The sequence below is a fragment of the Cricetulus griseus genome, assembly GCF_003668045.3.
Source record: "Cricetulus griseus strain 17A/GY chromosome 1 unlocalized genomic scaffold, alternate assembly CriGri-PICRH-1.0 chr1_1, whole genome shotgun sequence".
Lineage (NCBI taxonomy): Eukaryota > Metazoa > Chordata > Mammalia > Rodentia > Cricetidae > Cricetulus > Cricetulus griseus.
Window position 1 is genome coordinate 130,789,687 of NW_023276807.1, and position 20,609 is coordinate 130,810,295.

The 20,609-nt window shown below is 38.8% G+C and overlaps 1 protein-coding gene across 1 annotated transcript in view; it reads left to right on the forward strand.

The window, feature by feature from the left end:
* Nwd2 (NACHT and WD repeat domain containing 2) overlaps positions 1 to 20,609 on the forward strand; it is a 154,905-nt gene that overhangs the window by 89,562 nt on the left and 44,734 nt on the right. Inside the window, exon 3 of the mRNA XM_027390701.1 lies at positions 7,718 to 7,834. Coding sequence (XP_027246502.1) covers positions 7,718 to 7,834 — 117 coding nt within the window. The remainder of the gene's footprint in view (positions 1 to 7,717; positions 7,835 to 20,609) is intronic.

Below are 20,609 nucleotides of genomic sequence, written 5' to 3' on the forward strand. Positions count from 1 at the left end.
TTTGGAAGGTGGATGGCAGTTGAAGCATTAAGTTGCTAACTGTTTCTTACAAGTTGCTTGATAGTTTTATAGTGCTGGTGTTTAAATGAATTAAATCTTATTGCTGGGGAGGATTTTTAGGGCTTTCTTGGCTGATTATTTTGTTTTCAGATCAATTGAGCGTATTACAATTAGCATAATAAATCAGCCTCCCTGAATTTAAAAAAAAAAATAAATGGGACGGTTTTAAGTAAAATGAGATAAAAGTCAAATTACTTCTCTAAGACTTCTACTTAAGTGATTCAATAAATAAAGGCACATAAAATGTGCTGTCGACAAGGTAGTAGTGCAACAAATAGCAAAGTGCATTATGGGGGCAGCAGTGCCTGGGCATTAAGCTCAAAACTAAACCTAATTTTTTTTAAGTGTATAATAAATCTTGTCTTGTTGAGCACTTTAGTTCCAAGTGGTTTTGACCAGTTATTGATCATGTAGATTGATGGCAAATCTGTTTGCCCCAAATGGAGTTTTGTATTGCATAAGTTCAATGTTTCATGTATTTATTTCCCCCCTGTCTTCAGGGTTGCTTGATCTTATCTTTTTTTCATCATTCAATGCCCATAAAGACATACTGGAAAGAACAATATAATGGAGAACAATTGGAGGCAGGAGAACATTTAAACAAAGCTACTAAAGTGAAAAGGTGGGCAGTTTATGAAGGCCTAAAAGGCAGTACTAGTGAGGAAACTGTAAGGATGGATAATATATGCAAACACGGTGACAAAAGACAAGGTGGCACATAAGTCATGTGATGCTTGACCTTCTACAATGCATGAGGTGAATGAAAGGAAGAACAAAGAACCTTACTGAACATTTTTATCCTGGTCATTTGGTCCACACCTACTTAGATCCTAATATTTATCCTTTAATATTCCAGGTACTTGATTTAAGCATCTATTATTCTTGCACCCAACTACACTACCAGCAGGGAATATAAGAATAGTAGAAAATTACAATATAAATAGATGTACAAAGAATCATTTTGAAACACTTTTATTGTCTGACTCAATAGGATGTTTTTGTATGCTCAGAGTTGTGTGGCAATTAAGAAAATCAACATTGAAACATTTTGTCCCTCTGAACAAAATGTTGTGCCTATTATATAGGCCCACCTCTTCCCCCTGCCCACTGACCCTAAGGAACCACTCTTTTACTTCCTATCTTTACGTGCTGTTTACATAAGTGGAATCGTGATTTGTAGCCCATGTAACTGGCCTCTTTCGGTTAATGTTCTCAGAGTTTACCTGCATTGCAGCCTGTAACTGATTCTCATTACTTAAATTGTTGCTGAATGGTAATGCTAGTTGTCTCTGCATTCTGGCTGCCATGAATAATGAAAGCCCCTACAAACATCCAAGCATGAGTTCTCATGTGGACACACGCAGTCATTACTTTTGGGTTTGTTTCTCTGTGTAGTATTGCTAGCTTGTTTGTGTTAACTCTGTTTGACCACTTCAGCAGCAGCTAGATCCTTCACAGTGTCTGAGCCGCTGTGTTTCCACCCAGAATACATGGAGGTTCCAGTCTCTCATCTTCAGTCTTTGGTTACAGACACCCTGGTAGATACATAATTGTGGTCTTGACTTGCCTTTGACTTACATTTCCTTGATAATGAATAATACTGAGTATCTCTTTGTGACAGTCAGAAATGTGTTGATATGCTTCAGAGAAGGATCTACTCATATTTTCTGCCTATATTTAATTGTTAGTTTTCTGTTATTATGGTACCATCAACATTCTTTTTGTATTCTTTTTTATTTTTATTTTTTTAAATTTATTTATTAGTTCTAGTTAGGGAACAAGCTTGTTTCAAGTCCCTTCTCCCTCTCCCTCCCCCACCCCATCCCTCCTCCCCAACCCCAGCCCTACCCCCCACCCCATCCACCCACCACTCCCCAGGCAGGGTAGGGCCCTCAACGGGGCTCTGCAAAGTCCACCAAATCTTCCTGTGCTGGTCCTGGGCCCTTCCCCATGTGTCCAGGGCCAGAGTGTAACCCTTCACGTGGGATGGGCTCTCAAAGTCCCTTCTTGCACCAGGGAAAAATACTAATCCACCACCAGAGGCTTCCTGGAGTGCAGAGGCCTCCTTATTGACATCCATGTTCAGGGGTCTGGATCAGTCTTGTAATGGCCTCCCCGACAGCATCTGGGGTCAATGTGTTCTCCCTTGTTCAGGCCAACTATTCCTGTGGGTTTCTCCAACCTGGTACAGACCCCTTCGTTCTTCATTCCTCCCTCTCTTCAACTAAATTCCCAATTTCAGCTCAGTGTATATCTGTGGATGTCTGTCTCTGCTTCCATCAGCCACTTGGTGAGGGCTCTAAGATGGCATAAAGAGAAACATAAAAAAACTCTTTTTAGGGGAAGGGCTTTTAGGTTATCCTCTCCACCATTGCCTGGATTGTCAGATCGTGTCATCCTTGTAGGTCTCTGGAGATTTCCCTGGTTCCAGATCTCTTCTCGGACCTATAGTGGCTCCCTCTGATATGGTATCTCTCATCCTGCTCTCTTTCCTCTATTCTTCCCCCAACTCAATATCTCTGCCCCTCCATTTCCTCTCCTCTACTCCTCTTCTCTTGTTCTTATTGTAGCAGCTCCTTCCCCCCTACCCTCATGCTCCCAATTAGTTCAGGAGTTCATGCCACTTCCATTCCTAGGGACCATTTATCCCTTAGAGTCCTTCATGTTTCCTAGTTTCTTTGGTGAAGAGGATTATAGGTTGGTAATCCTTTGCTCTATGTCTAAAATTCATATATGAGTGAGTACATACGATGTTTGTCTTTTTGTGACTGGGTTACCTCACTCAGGATGGTTTCTTCTAGTTCCATCCATTTGCCTGCTAATTTCAAGATTCCATTGCTTTTCTCTGCTGAGTAGTACTCCATAGTATAAATGTACCACATTTTCTCAATCCTCTTTTTGTATTCTTGATACTATAATTTATGGTTTTCTTCCTTTGTGATGCTATTATTTTCACTTCCTTGTTGTCTATTGTTGTTTTCATTGGTGCATATTCATCATACAGGCAACTGACTTTCCTAAGGATATTGTCACACAACCACATAATGTGTTTGAGCATATTGTCCCATATGCTCCCATCCTCCCCTTTGTCCTCCCATCAGTCCTCTCCATCCCCCTAGTTTTCACTTACTTTCATGTCATATATACATATGTAATTTTCTATGTCTATAAAATAATCAAGTGACTAGCCAGATGACTCTGTAGGTAAAAGCATTTGCTGGGCAAGCTTGGCAACATGCTTTTGATCTCTGGATCCCACATAGAGATGTCAGGAGAGAAGAGACTCCATGGATTTGTCCTTGAATTTCCACACAAATAACATGGGATGCTCAGTCCCATAGCCACATTCACATTTTAGCAGATTCCTCAGTATTTCATTATACAAAATATCTCATGCATATGTATTTTGTTTCTTTCCTAATTGTCCTAACAGATATCCCAGCACAGTGCTGAATAGAAGTGGTGGGTATGGACATCTTCTTTTTAATCATAAGGGGAAGTTTTTCAGTTTTTCTCCATCAAATACAGTAGGGTTTTCCCAAATATGTTTTACCTGGTTGAGAAAATCTGTTCCTACATTTTTAGGTATTTTTATCATGAAGTTTAGATCAATTTTGTCAGTTTTTTCTCTGTCTACTGAGATGATCATGTCAATTTTATTGAGATGATCATGCCCTTTATTCTGTTAATATATTGCATCAGCCAGTTTGTCTAACATTTTAACCAACCTTGGATTCCAAACAAACCTCACTTGGTTGTCTTATATAACCACATTTCTTTGCAACTAGGTTGGACTTTCCAATAATTTTGTTGAGGGTTCTTTCCTTTAGTCATAAAAATATCTATATATAATTTCTTTCGGATTTTCTGTCTAGTATTACCTGAGTCATACTGTCCTTAGAAAGAGCCCTCTCTCCTTCAACATTTTGGAAATCCTTGTGAAAATGTGATATTAATTCTTCTTTGGATGTTTAAGAGACATTACCAGCACATCCATCTGGAGCTAGGCATTTCCTTTCAACAATACTTAATGAATCATTTACTATTTTAATTCTTTTTGTTTTTATTAATTAAACTTATTCATTTATTTTATATATGGACTACAGTTCCACTCCCTCCTCTCCTCCCATCCCCTCCCACACTTCTCTCTGCCACCCCGACCCGAATTCACTCCTCCTTTGTTTCTGTCCAGAAAGGGCTAGGCTTCCCATGTTTGTCATCAAAGCATAGTGTTTCAAGTTGGGGCAGAACTAAGCTCATCCCCTCATATTAAGGCTTGGTAAGGCAACCCAGTATGAGGAAATATTCCCAAAAGTCTGTCCACTGTGTCAGGGATAGGCCCCTCTTCCACCGTTAGTAGTCCCACAAGTAGAGCAAGCTATACAACTGTCACACACATGTGGAGGGCCTAGATCAGTCCCATGCAGGCTTCTTAGCTGTCAGTCCTGCATTATGAGCTCCTATGAGCCCTGGTTAGTTGTTTCTGTGGGTTCTCCTGTGATGACCTTGACCCCCCTGGCTTGTATAATCCTTCTTCCCTCTCTTCAACAGGATTCCCAGAGCTCGGCCCAGTGCTTATCTGTGGATCTCTGCATCTACTTCCATGAGTTATTGGATGAAAGCTCTCTTATGACAATTAGGGTAGTCACCAATCTGATTACAGGAGAAGGCCAGTTATAGGTTACCTATCCTCTATTACTTAGCTGGGGTAATATTTGATATCTTCTTAAAGATGCCTATGCATTGTGTATTCTCTTAAGACAGCTCTGCTAATTCATATTGCCTTGCCAATTTTCTCATTCCATCTCAGTTCTAACTAACTGACACACAGTTGGTTGTTTCTAGAATATTCCTTCGCAGTTGTTATTCATTTAGGGTAGATCATAACATTTCACTCCTGGCCTTAGTGCTTTGAGTCTCCTTCTTTAGCATCATTATAATTTTCACTAAAATTTTACTCTGTTAATCTTTTCAATAATGCTTTATTTTGTTGATCATCATTTTTTCTGTTTCATCAACTTATATGACGAGCTGTTACTTCCCTCTTTATGACTTGTTATATTGTTTGTGTTTGCTCTTCTTTACCTAGTGCGTTCAAAGGGAAACTTAGTCACTGATTTGGGAGGTGGGAGAGTGAGAAGAGTGGAGGGAGGGGAAGCCATGGTCAGGATGCATTGTATGAGAGAAAAATCTATTTTCAATTAAAAAAGAAAATTTTAATAGAGTTCTTTATAGCCACAATTTTTTTCCGTGCCAGGTTGAAGGCCTTCTATAACTTCAGTGTGCTAGCTCTTCATTTTCATTTGTCTACATTTTTTATTTACCTTGTGATTTCTTCCTTGACCTGTGTGCCACTTAAAAATGAGGCTTTCTCATTTTTCACCATTTCTGAGAGTTTTCTTACTACTTATTTTATGGCATGTGCATCTCTATGTAGTCTGTCATTCACTATAATGTCGTCCTACAGTGCATGACTTCACATCCAGCCAGTGTGTCAGTTAAGAAGATGAAGACATGGGTTGTGTATGATTGTTACTTGTACGTGGCACAATCAGGGGTATCATTCACACAGCAATGAATTGAAGTGGGTTTTTTGGCGCTTTATTGACTGATGGCTGAAAATGTACTGTCCTGTTTTAGAAACTGGAGAGTCGGCTCTACAACGAAGAGCACTTGTTGCTCTTGCAGAGGAGCTGGGTTTACTTTCCAACACCCACACTGGCAGCTCACAGGGATCTGTTAACTCCAATCCTAGGGAAGGCAGCACCCTTCTGACCTCAGTGGGCACCAGACATGCATGTGGTACACAAACATGCATTCAAGCAGAACACTCACATAAAATAACACAATGCATAAATCTTAAAACTAAAAAACATTTTTTAAATGTCCTATTTTAACATTTATGTTATTTTTATATTATATGTAACAGTTTATATTATTATCACAGTTTTCTGGCAATGGAAACTAAAATGTCTAAAAAAGAGGCACTTTCTAAATCACCCAGATGGAATATGATCAAATTACTTACCAATTACTTACTTTACAGCCCTGTCTGTCCTATTTTCTTGATGGATGACTTCTGTGCTCTCCTGAAACTCAGTAACATATGTACAGCTGTGTTCTCTGGAATTCAGTGATGGGGCATATGCTGTTTCCTCACTGCCCAGCTGAAGAGTCAGTGGCTGCAAGAAGCCAGAGAGCCCTTGAGAAACTAAATTTTACATCTTCATTTATTTGCCTATAATAAATTTTAAATGGCTAGTGACTCTCCAATTGATCAGTCAAGTTATCACCTCATTGTCAGCTATTATCCCCCTTTAACACTATGTGTGATTAAATCTTACAATGTACTTTAAGAAAAAGAGCCCCCCCGCAAGTCAGCATGGAGTTTCATATATGATAGATATCCTGGGATGAACTGTGGGAATATTTTCTTAAAGATTTATTGTCTGTTCATGTGTCTATGTGAACTTTGGAACTGGAGTTACAGGTGTTGTGGTCCATCAGTCATGGACGCTGGGATCCAAACTCTATGGTCCTCATGATTGAACAGCAAGCATCCTTCACAAATGAGCCATCTTACCAGAGTACTCCCCCACCCTTTCTTCATGGGAATATTTTTAAAGATACTATGATACTATCAGGTCTTCGAAAAATTCACATTCAAGAAGCCAGATCTCTAGTAGAAACACAAGCTGTGTCAGAACCACAGCCTAGAACCAGGATGCACACAGAGATGCTGGAATCTGCCTTCATCACAGAGGATTCCCGTTCTGCTGGCTGCCTCTCACCCAAACCCAGCCAAACTGCAAGGGAGGCAGGAAACTTCTTTTTTCTGATGTAGGAAACTAGGTAAGGAAAAGCAGCAACCTTCAAAGCCTCGGGCAGAAACAGTTACATTATGCAGATAGTGCTAAGCAAAGGGAATGAACCCATGCTTCGCTCCACGGATCTTTTCATAGAATTGCCTTCTGAAAGTTTTTACAGACTTACAGAATCTCCCAGGGAGTGTTTGAAGTCAGGACACAGAGGGTCCTATTATCCTCATCTCTCAGTAAGGCACACCTTTGTGTTTTCCAATAAGGTTCTTCAGATATGTATTGATGAAAGCCAAATTGTTCATAGATAAAACAGACCTAGCCAATATATCCTATCCTCTGGAATAAAATGTGATATTAACAGAAGGGAGTTTTTGTAGGTTCTTTTTTCTTTTCTAAAGAAGTATAGTTGTTTGATGTCAGAATAGTGTCTCTTCTTATATTATTAGCACTACAGTAGATAATATTTTACAGTGTGATTTATTATGAGTAATATGGTAAATGTATCCCAGATACATTCAGTTTTGCTAGTTCAATGTAATTAAATCCTACACCCCAGAACCTCCTACATTGAGCATTTCCTTTTCTCTGGACTCATGTGATTCCTATATCAGAAACAAAGTAAGAAATTACAATGCTTCTTCCCAAATGATCATGGGATAAAAACATGTCTCTTTACATAGACCTTGAATATCAGTGCGCCCCTCTAAAGGAAAGCTTGCTGCAAAGAGGAAAGCTGAAAGTCACATTATCTTGACATTGTGAACAAGAACGAAGCCCACAGGTAAATTTAATTTCCCTGCAGGGGAATTAATGTTGTTGTATCCATTTGTCTGCAGGTCATAGATCTGTACTGGGGAGTTGATGAAGACGAATGGGACAGCCCTGAGCTGCAGAAGATGCGAATGAAGCTGCTGGAGGAGTGCTTGAAAACTTCTGCAGGTCCATGCTTTGTTGTGGGTATAAAACACTAATGTTTTCTATTAAGTCATAAGAATGTGAGAAAACGTGCTAATCTGTGGGAGTTAGGGGCTTTTTAAGTACCAAGAGAAAGACTTTTAAAGTGCTTATTTTAAAGAATTTTAACTGTCTCCTTACCCACACATGTGAAAAAAATCTCCTCAGCTTTTCACAAGGCATTACAAATGAATAATGAGCATTTTGAAATGTTCATGGGGGAAAGGATTTGGAGTTGACCAGTTTTCCAACTTGCAGTAAGCAATGGGATGACTCTCTCAGTCCTGCAGTAACTAACACAGCTTTGCTCATCCAGGTGTATGATAGATTCCATCACCGTACCTTTCTTCCCCCCCAATATTAAAATGCTGGCATTTCTTTAAACACAATGTCTGAAACATTTGTAAAGAAAACCAAGTATATTAGTCAAACCAAGTGGAAATGGCGCTTCTTGAGATTGTATCTACAGTAATTTCCAGCCAGAGGTTCACTATAAGCATCAAACATGTCCACAGGGTCTTTTCAAGGACTTCACTATTAGCTAGGTGTGTTGTTCTGAAGATGGCACCCTCTTCTATGTAAGCATAGTGGCAATGATGTAAGGTGACTGTTCTGTAGCAGGTGGTTGTGCAAAATCACTTCCATGCCTGATTAAGAAAACCATGTCTTGAATTCAAACCATGTCCACTCATTCACGGGAAGTGAAACAGTGGATGCCCTGAGGGATAACCATAATGGTCTAGAATATGGAAGCAGAAAGGCAGATAAGGTGCTGGAGAAGTAGCTGAGAGCTTACGCACTGAGACAACAACCACAAGGAAAAAGAGAGAGCCAATTGGAATGAATGAGGTTTTGAAATCTCAAAGTATAACCCCCCAACATTTGCACAACTCCTCCAACAAGGCCACACTTCCTAATCCATCCCAACTGTCCAAACAACTGGGGACTTAGCATTCAAACATATGAGACTACAGGAACCATTCTCACTCAAACCACCATGGTACAATGTATGTATGAGAGAGTTTTTAATATTAGTTTCCCTATACATCCATACTTAGTTTCACATAACAGGTCATGAAGCAATGGTTTCAGACCTGACTGACTGCTGGGAAAGTTTTTAGCAAGGACAGTAAATTGCATCAAGATTTGTATGTGCCATAGGCTAATCTTAGTGTTGTGCCCATGCCATGGCATGGGTGGTGCCATTTGTGGTATTCTCTTGATTCAACCTTTACAATGGGCTAAGGCAGTTTTCCTCACCTTCTTGGAGCTTGCATTCTTCTGTGGATAGAAGTAGAAAGGAACAAGCAAAATAAATAAATAAATTAAGAAGTCAGGTGTGATGAGTACAATGGAGGAAACATTCAGAAAGAGGAGAGAGAATGTAAGCAAGGGGAGGGATTTGCTATGTTTAATGATAGGTGACCATTAAAGGAAAATGGTATGAGTGACAGGGTGGGAACGACCCTAGCAGATGTTCTGGGTCAAAGCTCTCTAAGGAGTGGGTGCCCAGGCATTTCCTTAGCATGTTCATGGAACAGCAGGCAAGCCACTGGTCCATGAAGGAGTGGGAACAAGGAACAAAGACCACTCAGGTCTTTGGAATTTATTTTTTAAAGTCTTGTACATCATTATGGTCAATGTAATTGTGAAGTGACAATTTTGGAATTTTATTAAATGACATAAATATTTCACTTTTACTCTGAGTGACAAAGGAAGTCAAAGAAATGTGTTGAAGAATGGAAAGAAACAATCTCACTAGCATCTTCTTAACTATCTTGCTGTGAGTCCAGGGTGGGGCTTGGACATGCAGACCTTAGAGAGTGTTGCAGAAACATACCTGGTCTAGGGGTTTGCAGAACAGATGTATGAAAACAGTGATTTAAGTCTGTGGAAAATGTATTGCTTGCTACACCATCGTTGTGGTCTGAATGACAAATGACTCCAAAGTCCCCAATTGGTAGTGCTGTTTGGGGGTGTTACGCAACTCTTAGAATATGGAGACTTACTAGAGGAAGTACATCACTAAGAACAAGTTTTGAGGATTTATAACCTTAGCCTACTTCCAGTTCACTTTCTCTGCTTCATTGTGTGGTTAAGATGTAGGTCTGTGGCTTCCTTCTCTCACTGTCATGCCTACTCCTTGCTGCCCTGACACCCCACCATGATAGATTTTCATCCCTCTAGAACCATAAGAAAAATAAACTCTTTCTTCTATAATTTGTTTTTGGCCATGATATTTCTCACAACAATAGCAAAGTACCCAATATAATGTTTTCCTCAAAGTAAATAATACAAGCCACTAAAGCAGGGAGGAGTAAGAGAAATTCAAACCCAGGAACATAGGTCAGGTCAAATTCCTTCATGCTCAGAAATCAAGATTTAAGAAGCCTGCTGTTGTATATCCCTCTTGTCAACTCAAGGGCCATGTTCTCAATACCTTTGCCTCAATCCAAGCTAGGAAATTCAGAAGTCACAGATATTCACCCATTTCATAACACTCTAGAATGTTGTACCTAAACTGAAACTACTTGCAGATATTTATTTTAATAAGTCACTAGTGAGAGAATGAATAATTTAAATACTGGAAGTTTAGCAAGTTCTGAGGATGAAGGTTGACTGACAGGACATCATCAATAACAACCCTGGGTTGGAACCAATCATTTATCCCTTCTTCATTCCCTTGTTACAAGTTTAAACTCATATCAGCCACAAGGAAGCCCTGCAGGCAAGTGGAGAATATTTACCCTAGTGATCCTACATTATACAAGGCTGGCCTCAGTGTTTATAGGAGAGTACATTTTATAGCTTTTCCTGTTGTAACTATGGCAACTCTGATGGTAACAACAGGCTGTGTCACTCATAAGCTACCGTTTCTTTGCTTCATACTTCCTTTAGATATCGACACAAATCCAGGTGCCCCTGTGGGATACAAAGCTTAACATGATAGCTCCCTGAATGCTAAGGAATGTTCACTATTGTTGAATAAATAATGGTTTTATATCTTTACAGGGCCAGGCAAAGCTTTCATTTGAAATAGCCAGGGAATAAGGAGGCCCAGGGGATAGTGGACTAAAATAGTAAATGTGTTTGACTCTTTGAATTTTATGTCCCATTGACATATAGGCTATGCTACTAATAGTAGATAGTTATTTTTACACAAAGAGAACAAGAGCTTAGAGTTGGGGATTGGAGACAGGTCTGATCCTGTCCTTAGAGATGAACACAGAAGACACAATAGAGAGCATACATCAGCACTGAAAGAGACAGCATTTGCATAATGCAGAAACTGGGAAACAGCCCCCAAGAGCTCCAAGATTACATTTATGTTGAGGTTCCCCTCTGGTTCAGACAGGTGAGCAGAGACCTCACTATGTTTTGTTATCTCCATAAAGATGGGGCAATAATAACAGAAAGAATCAGCTTCAAAGTTTTATTGTGAAGCTTAACATGATAATACTTAAGACCTGAATTCTTTGTAAAGTATAAAGCTTTACAGTGTCTATTATCAAACTGTGATGAACAATTATGTCATACTGAACATTTTTCCCTTTAAAGACATTACTGATAAACGGTATTTAGGCTTTATTCCCAGGCTGATTGTGTAGCTCACAAGGTCCATGATTAATCCTTGCATAAAAGCAAACAAATGAAAGAAAAATTAAAATAAAAGCAAGAATGGCAATGAGATTATAACAAATTGAAAGTTTCTTCACAGAAAAAGAAAATAATAGAGAAAAGAGACTATGTACAGGACAGAAAATCAGTCCAGCGACTATGGAAAGTGGCATGGGAGCTCAATTACAGACAGCAGTGTGGAGGATTCTTAAAGAACTACAGACAGAAAGAGATTTTTAGGACCTGGCCATTCTTGGATAAACATCTACCTGAAGTGGATTCCACAGATAAAATACATACTTAATTAAAGGCCAATGACTCAGTTGATAAAATTCTTGCTGCACAAGCCTGACTCCATTTAGTTGTCCCCTAGACTCCATACATGCATCATACTGTGTGTGTGCCCATACACAAATATCATATACATGAACATACAATGGGTTATTTATTATTATTCAGTCAAGTTTGCTTGTCAGTTGCAACAAGATGAGTAAACCTGTTGGACATTATGTTAAGTAAAATAAGAAAAACTCAGAAAAACAAACCCCCACTTGTTTTCTTCCATATGAACAAATTTTAAAAATATAAGAAAACTGGGAGAGGAAGAGCATTTGAGTGTAGACAGTGTTTACTACTGCCCTTGAAGGGGAAAAAACAGAAGAATAGCATAAAAGATTAGATGAATGTGATCATCTCACCACAAATGCATGTATGGAAATATCAAAGCAACTTTTACTAATTGGTACTTTATATGTGTGAATTGTCATCATAAAATATGGCTCACCGGTAGTGGCAAGATGTTTCAATAGGTAAAGGCAATTGTCTTCAACCTGAGCTTGATTCCCAGAAGCCACATGGTGGAAGGAGATAGCTGATTCCTGAAATTGCCCTTAGGGTTAGCTAGGGTTTTCTATTGCTGTAAAGAGACAACATGGCCATGGCAACTATTATACAGAAAAACATTTAATTGGGGATGGCTTACAGTTTTAGAGGTTTAGTCCATTATTGTTATGGCAGGAAACATGATGGCATGAAGGCAGGCATGATGTTGGAGAGGTAGCTGAAAGTTCTACATCTTGATACGAAGACAGCAGGAGACTATATGCCACACTGGGTGTAGCTTGAGCTAATGAGCCCGCCTCTACAGTGACACACTTCCTCCAACATGGCCACACCTCCTAGTAGTACCACTCCCTATGGGCCTAAGGAGGCCATTTTCTTTCAAACCCCCACATCCTCTGACCCCCACATGCAAGCTATAGGGTACACAAACAAAACAAGTAAGTAAATGGTGTTAATGGAATAGCATTCATTCTCATCTCTCTATTTGAAAACTGTAAAATATACTTAATAGATTTTACTTTGCTAGGTATATATTAGCTGTAGTCATTTAAATTTATTTATTTTATGTGTATGGGTGTTTTGCTTGCATGCATACATGTGTACCATGTGCATGACTGTTGCCTGTGGAAGTCAGAAGAGGGCATTGAATCCTCTGGAACTAGAATTAAGCATGGTTGTAAGCCACCACGTGGGTGGTGGATTCCAAATAAGGTCCCCTGCAAGAGAAAGTGGTTAAGAGCACTCTCTACAGCCCTGACTCATTAGATCTCACTATATAAAATCTTCATCTGTTTCCAGAGAACAGTTGAGCTAACAGTTGAGACCACAACTACCATTTTCCTCAGCTTTCTAGGGTAGAATACATTGTTCTGCCTGTGCCAAGTGTGTTACATTCAGCAAAACCTGCTCCTCCCCACCCCCGTCTATTCTACCTATAACACATCCTGTAGAAACAGAAAATCCTGTGGGAACAAGAGCAGAGGCCACACGCTGCTAATATCTCACCCTAGCCTTTTTCCTGGTATGCTTTCAGTGACAGGGGGTGTTTCTTTTTGTCATCTTACAGACTTGGTGTAGCACAAAAGAACTACTTAGAGAGTTTCAGTATTGACACTGATGGCCAGCCTCCTAGCAATATGAATGATTTAACTTTCCTCTCAAGATGCCAGGAAAGGACGACAGACAAAACCAATGGAGATCAGAAGAACAAAAAAAAAAAAAAAACATAATTATCAACTGGAACAGACATTTAAATGTTTGTAGAAAATCTCTACTGTATGTGCATCCCTAAAGATAAAAGGCTGATAGGACTTGTGGCCTGGAAAAGGACCGAGGTACTAAGTCTTGTAGAACCTAAGCAATTTCTAAATGTTGATTTTACTTAGATAGAAACTGAGATCCAAAGAAATAGAAGGGAATCAGTCTTTTCTTAGTTCCCAATGTATGCTGGATGCTGTGCAGAGTTCCCTGCTAATCCTTGAGAATGCTGATGTTTAAGTGATTTTGTAAAGAACTGATAAGGGATACAGCCAAGATTGAAACCTCCCAGGAGTGTGTGTGTGTGTGTGTGTGTGTGTGTGTGTGTGTGTGTGTGTGTGTGTGTGTGTGTGTGTGTGTAGACTAAAGATTGCTTTCAGGGTTCTTCCTCAATCACATCTCTACCTTACTGTTTGAGATAAGGTCTCTCACTGTACTTAGGGTTAGGGTTTACCAATTTTGCTAAACTGACTAACCAGCAAATCTCAGGGACCCTCCTATTCCTACCTGCGAGTGGTGTATCACTACACTCAGTATGCTGGTTCATTCTATGTCAACTGGACACAAGCCAGAATCATTGAGAATGTGCCCCTCCAGATTGACCTGTGGGCACACCTGTGGTGCATTTTTCTGATTGATAGTTAATGTGAGCTCAACTCACTATGGGTGGTGCCATCCCTGGGCTGGTGGTCCTGGGTGCTATAAGAAAGCAGATTGAGAATGTTATGAGGAGCAAGTCAGTAAGCATCACTCCTCCGTGGCCTCTGCTTTTGTTCCTGCCTCCAGGTTCTTGCCCTTCTAGAGTTCCAATAAACTGTTACCTAGGATTGTAAGACAGAATAAACTCTTCCTCCCCAGGTTGCTTTTTTGCATTGTATTTATCACAATAGAAACCCTAACAAAAAAAGAAAAGAAACCTTAATGAAGACACCAGATTTTATGGGGGTTTCTGGGAATCAAACTCATGCCCTCATAGTTGCACACCAGACACTTTACCAATTTAGCTATCTCCTCAGCTCCCACAATCTAGGTTTCTTTAGCTTTTATGTGTGTGCAGTGTGTGTGTATGTGTGTGTGTGTGTGTGTGTGTGTGTGTGTGTGTGTGTGTGTGTGTACACATGTTTGCATGTGTATGGGCCCACATGTGTGCAGGTATGCATGCACATGGGGAGCCTGAACAAGCATGGTGCCATGAATCTTTCATGATCACTCTCCACCTTATTCTTTGAGACAATCTTTTGGTTGAACTCAGAATTACAGGTGGGCCTTCATGCCCACCTAGCATTTACATGGGATCTGAATATTCAAATTCCAAACCTCCTGCTTTCTAGGCAAGCACCTTATCCACTGAGCCATTTTCCTAGCCCTAACCAAAATCTCTTTAATGCCAAAGCCCACATCTTCCTACTCCAAGTTCCTAGTGGTTTAATGAGACTCTGTTTAGTTTCATTGCCCACGTCCATTTCCAGCAATCTGCTGCTTCTTCCTGTACAAATGTATAGGAAGTTTATCATAATGTCCTATCTCAGCTTCCTTCATGATGGTGTCACCCTCTCACCCATTCAGTTGAATGATTCAGACAAAATTATCACTAGTGTAGTGAGCAAAATACCTTTCTCTAGTAGAAATTGAAGTTGTGTTGGCCATGGCTTTATTTAAATTATTTAAGTTAACTACTACGTCTCATAATTAACTTGGACATTTTCATCTAATTTCCCTGGACGAAGAAAGTTGTAGCTTCAAAAATCTGTACTAGATAATGCCAGAAATTCAAATTACAAAACCATAGATATCCCACCCCCACAACCCGAACACTTTCTTAGTATCTCCTTGCAATACATAAGTCAACCAAACAGAACTCTGTATATGATTTTCAACAAGCACATTTCACAATGGTGTTCACTAAAACATATATGAGATCCTGTTAAGTTCCCTGGTATAAAAGCAAGTAGCATACTACTTAAGTCCTAGCTAAATGTGGATGAAGAATGCAATGAAATTAGTGGGATAATGCAGTGTCATACTAATGCTATGGTAAAAGCAGGAGAAAAGATTGGTTTAAAGTAAAAATAAATAAATAAATAAATAAATAAATAAATAAATAAATAAATAAATAGAAATTAAAAAATATTTGTTCTGACTCCATGGTTCAGAGGATTCCCAGAGGAGCTAGAGTGTGCATTGATGCTGAAAAGATTAAGAGCAAGTCCAGATCTGGAGCAGAAGAAAGGAGATATTGATTGTCCAATATCCTGGAGAGAAGCAGGAAACAGAGCACTGTGGAACATGAGACAAGAAACATAGTTTCAGGCCACTCCCCCATGTATTAGCAACTTTTCTGTTGCTCTGATAAACCCCATAATCAAGGCAACTCATAGAAGAAAGAGTTTATTGGGCTCAAGGTTCCAGAGGGTTAAGAACCTACCATGGCAGGAAGGCATTCCAGCAAGTGGCAGGCAGGCATGGCAGAAGAAGCAAGAAGCTGAGAGATTACATCCTCAACAGCAATCACAAAGCAGAGAGTGTGAACCGGAAGTAGGATGAGGCTGTGAACAATCAAAGCCCACTTCCATCAAGGCCGCATCTGCTAAACCTCTCCTGACAGTGCCACCTACTGGGAACAAGAATTCAAATGCCTGAGCCTATGGGGTCATTTCTCATTCAAACCAGCACACCTCACAGGGAAATTTCAGCAGCAATTTGTAAAGTGGAAAAACTGAAGATAAGGGTCCTAACTGAGAACATGACTAGTGTCCTAAACCAAGGGGATGATCTTGTGGAATGGCAAGAGCTGAAACAGAGAGGCAGGCACATATGAGAGACATTTCGCAGAGATAACCAGTGAGAATTTAAATCCAGTCGAAAAGCTAAGGATGGGTCAAGGCAACCATGCTAATACCTCTGGAATTAGCTCTTCTCCCATGCCACCATCACAAATGCTTAAGATCACGCAAAAGCATGTTTAATGACATGAGTTGCATCACACTAAAGCACGAGTGATGAATGAGTTGCAATTGAAAATTTATAAAACATAATTATTTGCTGAAAGTAAAGACTGTATTATCTGACATGAAGCATACATAAGATTCCTTATTGCTCATCTTATCTGTGTTCTCTTCATAATTCTCTTGAATGAGAGGAAAGTGGAAGCAGTCTGTAGAACTACCCAACCCCACCCAGTTCTGGTCAGTAATATGGGCCCTTTTCCTTTGGTTCCTGTATTACCACTTTTTCACTGCTGTGACAAAATACTTAACAGAAGCAAGTTAAGGATGGAAGGGTTTCTTCTGACTTATCTTTTCAGAGGATATAGTCTGTTGTGGCAGGAAAAGTCATGGCAGTGTAAGCACGGAGTAACTGGTCATATTGTGTCTGCAGCCAGGACTCCAAGAGAGATGAATGTTAATGCTCTGCTGACTTCCTCATGAAGTATAAAGACCCATGAAGTATGCCTGAGTAGGGTTCCTTTGATTTTAATATTTTCCATTTTTATTCAGTCCAGGGTACCAATGCATAGAATGCTATTCATTCAAGATGGATCTTTCTTCCTCAACTAAACCTTTCAAAACATGCCCAGAAATGTATTTCCTAGGTTATTCCAGGTCCAGGCATCTCACAGACTTGCCCAGAAGTGTATCTCCTAGGTAATTCTAAACCCAGTGAAGTTGACAATGACATCAGAGCTCTGTGTGTACTTATCATGATCCCTTAAGGGATTATTGACCCTCAGAAGAGATTATATCTCTGTCTTTTATTCCCCAGACCAAGAATAAAGCTTGAATCACATTAGACATGTGTGCCCACTGATGTAGGTACAGTATTGGTTTTTCTGTTCTTTTCTAAAACTCCAGGGAGGAAATAATTTCGTGCGTGTACATCATGGGTTCAGTGTGAAAAAAATGCAGGGGATCGAAGTCAGAGCAAGTGATCTCATCCCAGGAAGAATGTGCAGACAGAGTGTGGGGCTTGTATTTCTTACTCTATAGCCTTTTATTTACCAACGTGCTTAAAAAGTCCCTCTTATCTTTCTGATCTTTCTCTTGCTTCTTTAGCTGGCACACTGGTTGCACAAACAGCTCCCTACTTCTTTGTAGATTCAGTGTGAGATATGATGAGGCACCTGCACAGCCACTCTGAAGATATGAATTCAACAGTTCAAAGCAATCTGAATTTTTGAATATTTTTAATTTCTTACTCCAAAGTTGGACCAATCTCATGGATTTTTATCAGCCTTAAAAGAGACAGCTGAATAAGCATTTGGAAGTCTGGATTATATTCCTGTGAAAATAGTCATTAATTGGCTCCCAACTTGAATCAGTTATAAATACAGAAGTGACCCTGATTAACCAACAGCAGGGAAGCAATCATATCTTAATTGACTATGGCAGTCTCAGGGAAGTACTAAACTCAGCTTTCTCCATAATGTAGCAGATGAGACAACATTTAAAAGAGTATCTATTAGTCATCATATCTGTCTCCATACCTCACTTCTTCAAGACAGAAAGAACTATAAAATACTCAAGCTTTAGTTTTTAGTTAGTTTTATAACTACATTATCTAGAATGAACCTACTGTAGATTAAATTCAGGAGACATCCCATTCTAGTCCACCTGTCTTTAATGGCAGACATTACACAGTGTAAGCCATACCCAAGGTCTTGATAACACATAGCTTTGTCTTCATACCCACTACACAACACAGTTGAATAACCCAGAAACCCATATTTACTCTACATACATACATACATACATACATACATACATACATACATACATACTTGATATTACAATCAGTACATACAGCTTTATGCTTTATCAATTTGTTTTCTAATCTCTGAATATATGACCAGTAGACTGTTAACTTGTTTATTTAATAAAGTGCAAAACACAGAAGGCTATTCCTATGAATTTTATCTGACACAGTATGCAACCCTGTCCTTATCCTAATTAAGTCTAAGATTCTTAGAAAGTTCTTTACTCTTACTCTTCTCTTATTTTCACGCTCTCTTTTCTTCTTCGACTCTCTCTCTTACTGTTCTGCTCTTACCCTCCTCTCATCGCTTCTAGCCTCCCCCCCACTCTCCCACTCTGTAATAAACTCTATGATTAATGTTAAAAAAATTATCAGGAAATTAAGGAAAGAGTGGGTCTCTTTTTCCTCACATTTTCTGCATAATCCGTGAGTATGGTGACATCAGCAGGTCCATGTTCTGCTGGTGCCAAATATCTCATTCAGTCCCCTTTTTGATATCACAGAAGAATTGAGTTTTATCTGCTTCTTTGCTCCAGTAGATAAAATGTATATTAAGTTTCTCTGAGTTTCCCTGCTGTGCAGAATAATGTATTAAAAGTTTTCTTGAGGCAAAGAAATAAATTTTTACAATAGCAAAGTTTTTGTATTTTAAGAATTTCCTTTTATAGTTAAACAGATTAGAAATTGTGGTATTATATTCACAAAGTACAAAAGAAAAGATTGCATATAAATTTAATATCAACAGGTCATTTCTACCTCTTGAAATGCTATGCATTTTAATAAGGTAATTAGGAATGTCATTATTATATAGCATATACTAAAATGTGGAACTATGGAATCTTAAAACTACTGTTAGATTAAATTAAAATAAGTTTTGTCTGAATAATTGTACATTTAAATAGCTTTTCATTCATATCTCATTTTACTTAATACATTTATTACCTCTACCTCAACACTATATGAAAACTAAGCACACTTAATTTCTCTGATTCCTTCATTTAAAAGGAATTCCAGTTTCTTATGTTTGAAGATTTGACAGGTTTTATAAACATATAAAATGAATGGAACACTTACTTGGGCTGTATTATGAATGCTTTATGCTAATTAATTCATTTATTCCAATAATTTATGAGCAAGTTACTGTTATAATAGCCCACATTTAGATTAAAAAAAAAAACTCTGGGGAAAAGAAGATTCCTGACTCTAGTCAGTATACACAGCTACTAAGAACTAGTTCAAGACAAGAACGCAGGCAGTATACTGCTAGAGTTTACATAGCCACATGCTATAATATGGCCTCTCAATTTGTCTCCACTCAACTTTTGTTTTCACTGGATTAAGATGTACTTATTTCAGCATATGAAGCTCTCTAAGTTGATGTACCTTGATCTCTTTTTAGAGCAGAGATGAGTATACTAGTAACTCACATGTACAGAAAAGATACTCTGATGCATGACAAAGCCAATGATACAGAGACTTAAACACCAGGAGGTTTCTTGGTATGCAGAAAGAAATGGAAAGCAAGAAACAGTATAAACATAAATGGAAACCCAAACCTAGGATTGGCAGTTAATTCTATGGAGGAAAACACTATAGTCATAAGCAGTAAACAAAGAGGCCAGCAAGATAGCTCAATGGGTAATGCTACTTGTTAGAAAGACTGATGACATGAGTTCAGTCCCCAGGGGTCATGGTAAAAGAGAAAACTGACTTCCACAAATAGCCTTCCAACCTCCACATTCGTGGCATGTACACAGCATGCACACACACACACACACACACACACACACACCAAAAGTTATTTTTAAGATGCCTAAAAAAGGAATGCAGACAATGTTTAACAATAATAAAATATCATTGAAGATTCTAACAAAATACAGGAAAATATATTATCAAAATTGGAGGTAAAGGGGTAACTTAGTCAAAGCAACAGAAATAACATTGGTAAAACATATACCAATAACCCTGCATCACCTTTCTAACTCAAGTCTATAGAATGTGAAACATGATGTAAAAATAGCTTTGAAAATTATAAGAAAGTACATACAAAACCCCACACTGAGCAAGTTTCTAAGCCAAATGATAGGATTGCTTTTCTGGAAAATGTTAATTATCAAAATCAGTCCAAGGAAATACAGGTAAGTTGATATTTGTAAATGAAAGAAATGGAAAGTCATCACAGCATAACGCTAAAAATTTAGCATCCTTTTGTTTCCAAAATGCTGGCAAAGAGATTTTCACTATATGTTCTTAATCTTTAAGTCAATTGCATTGCTTTATTGTCAATATGAAACAATAGAAGAG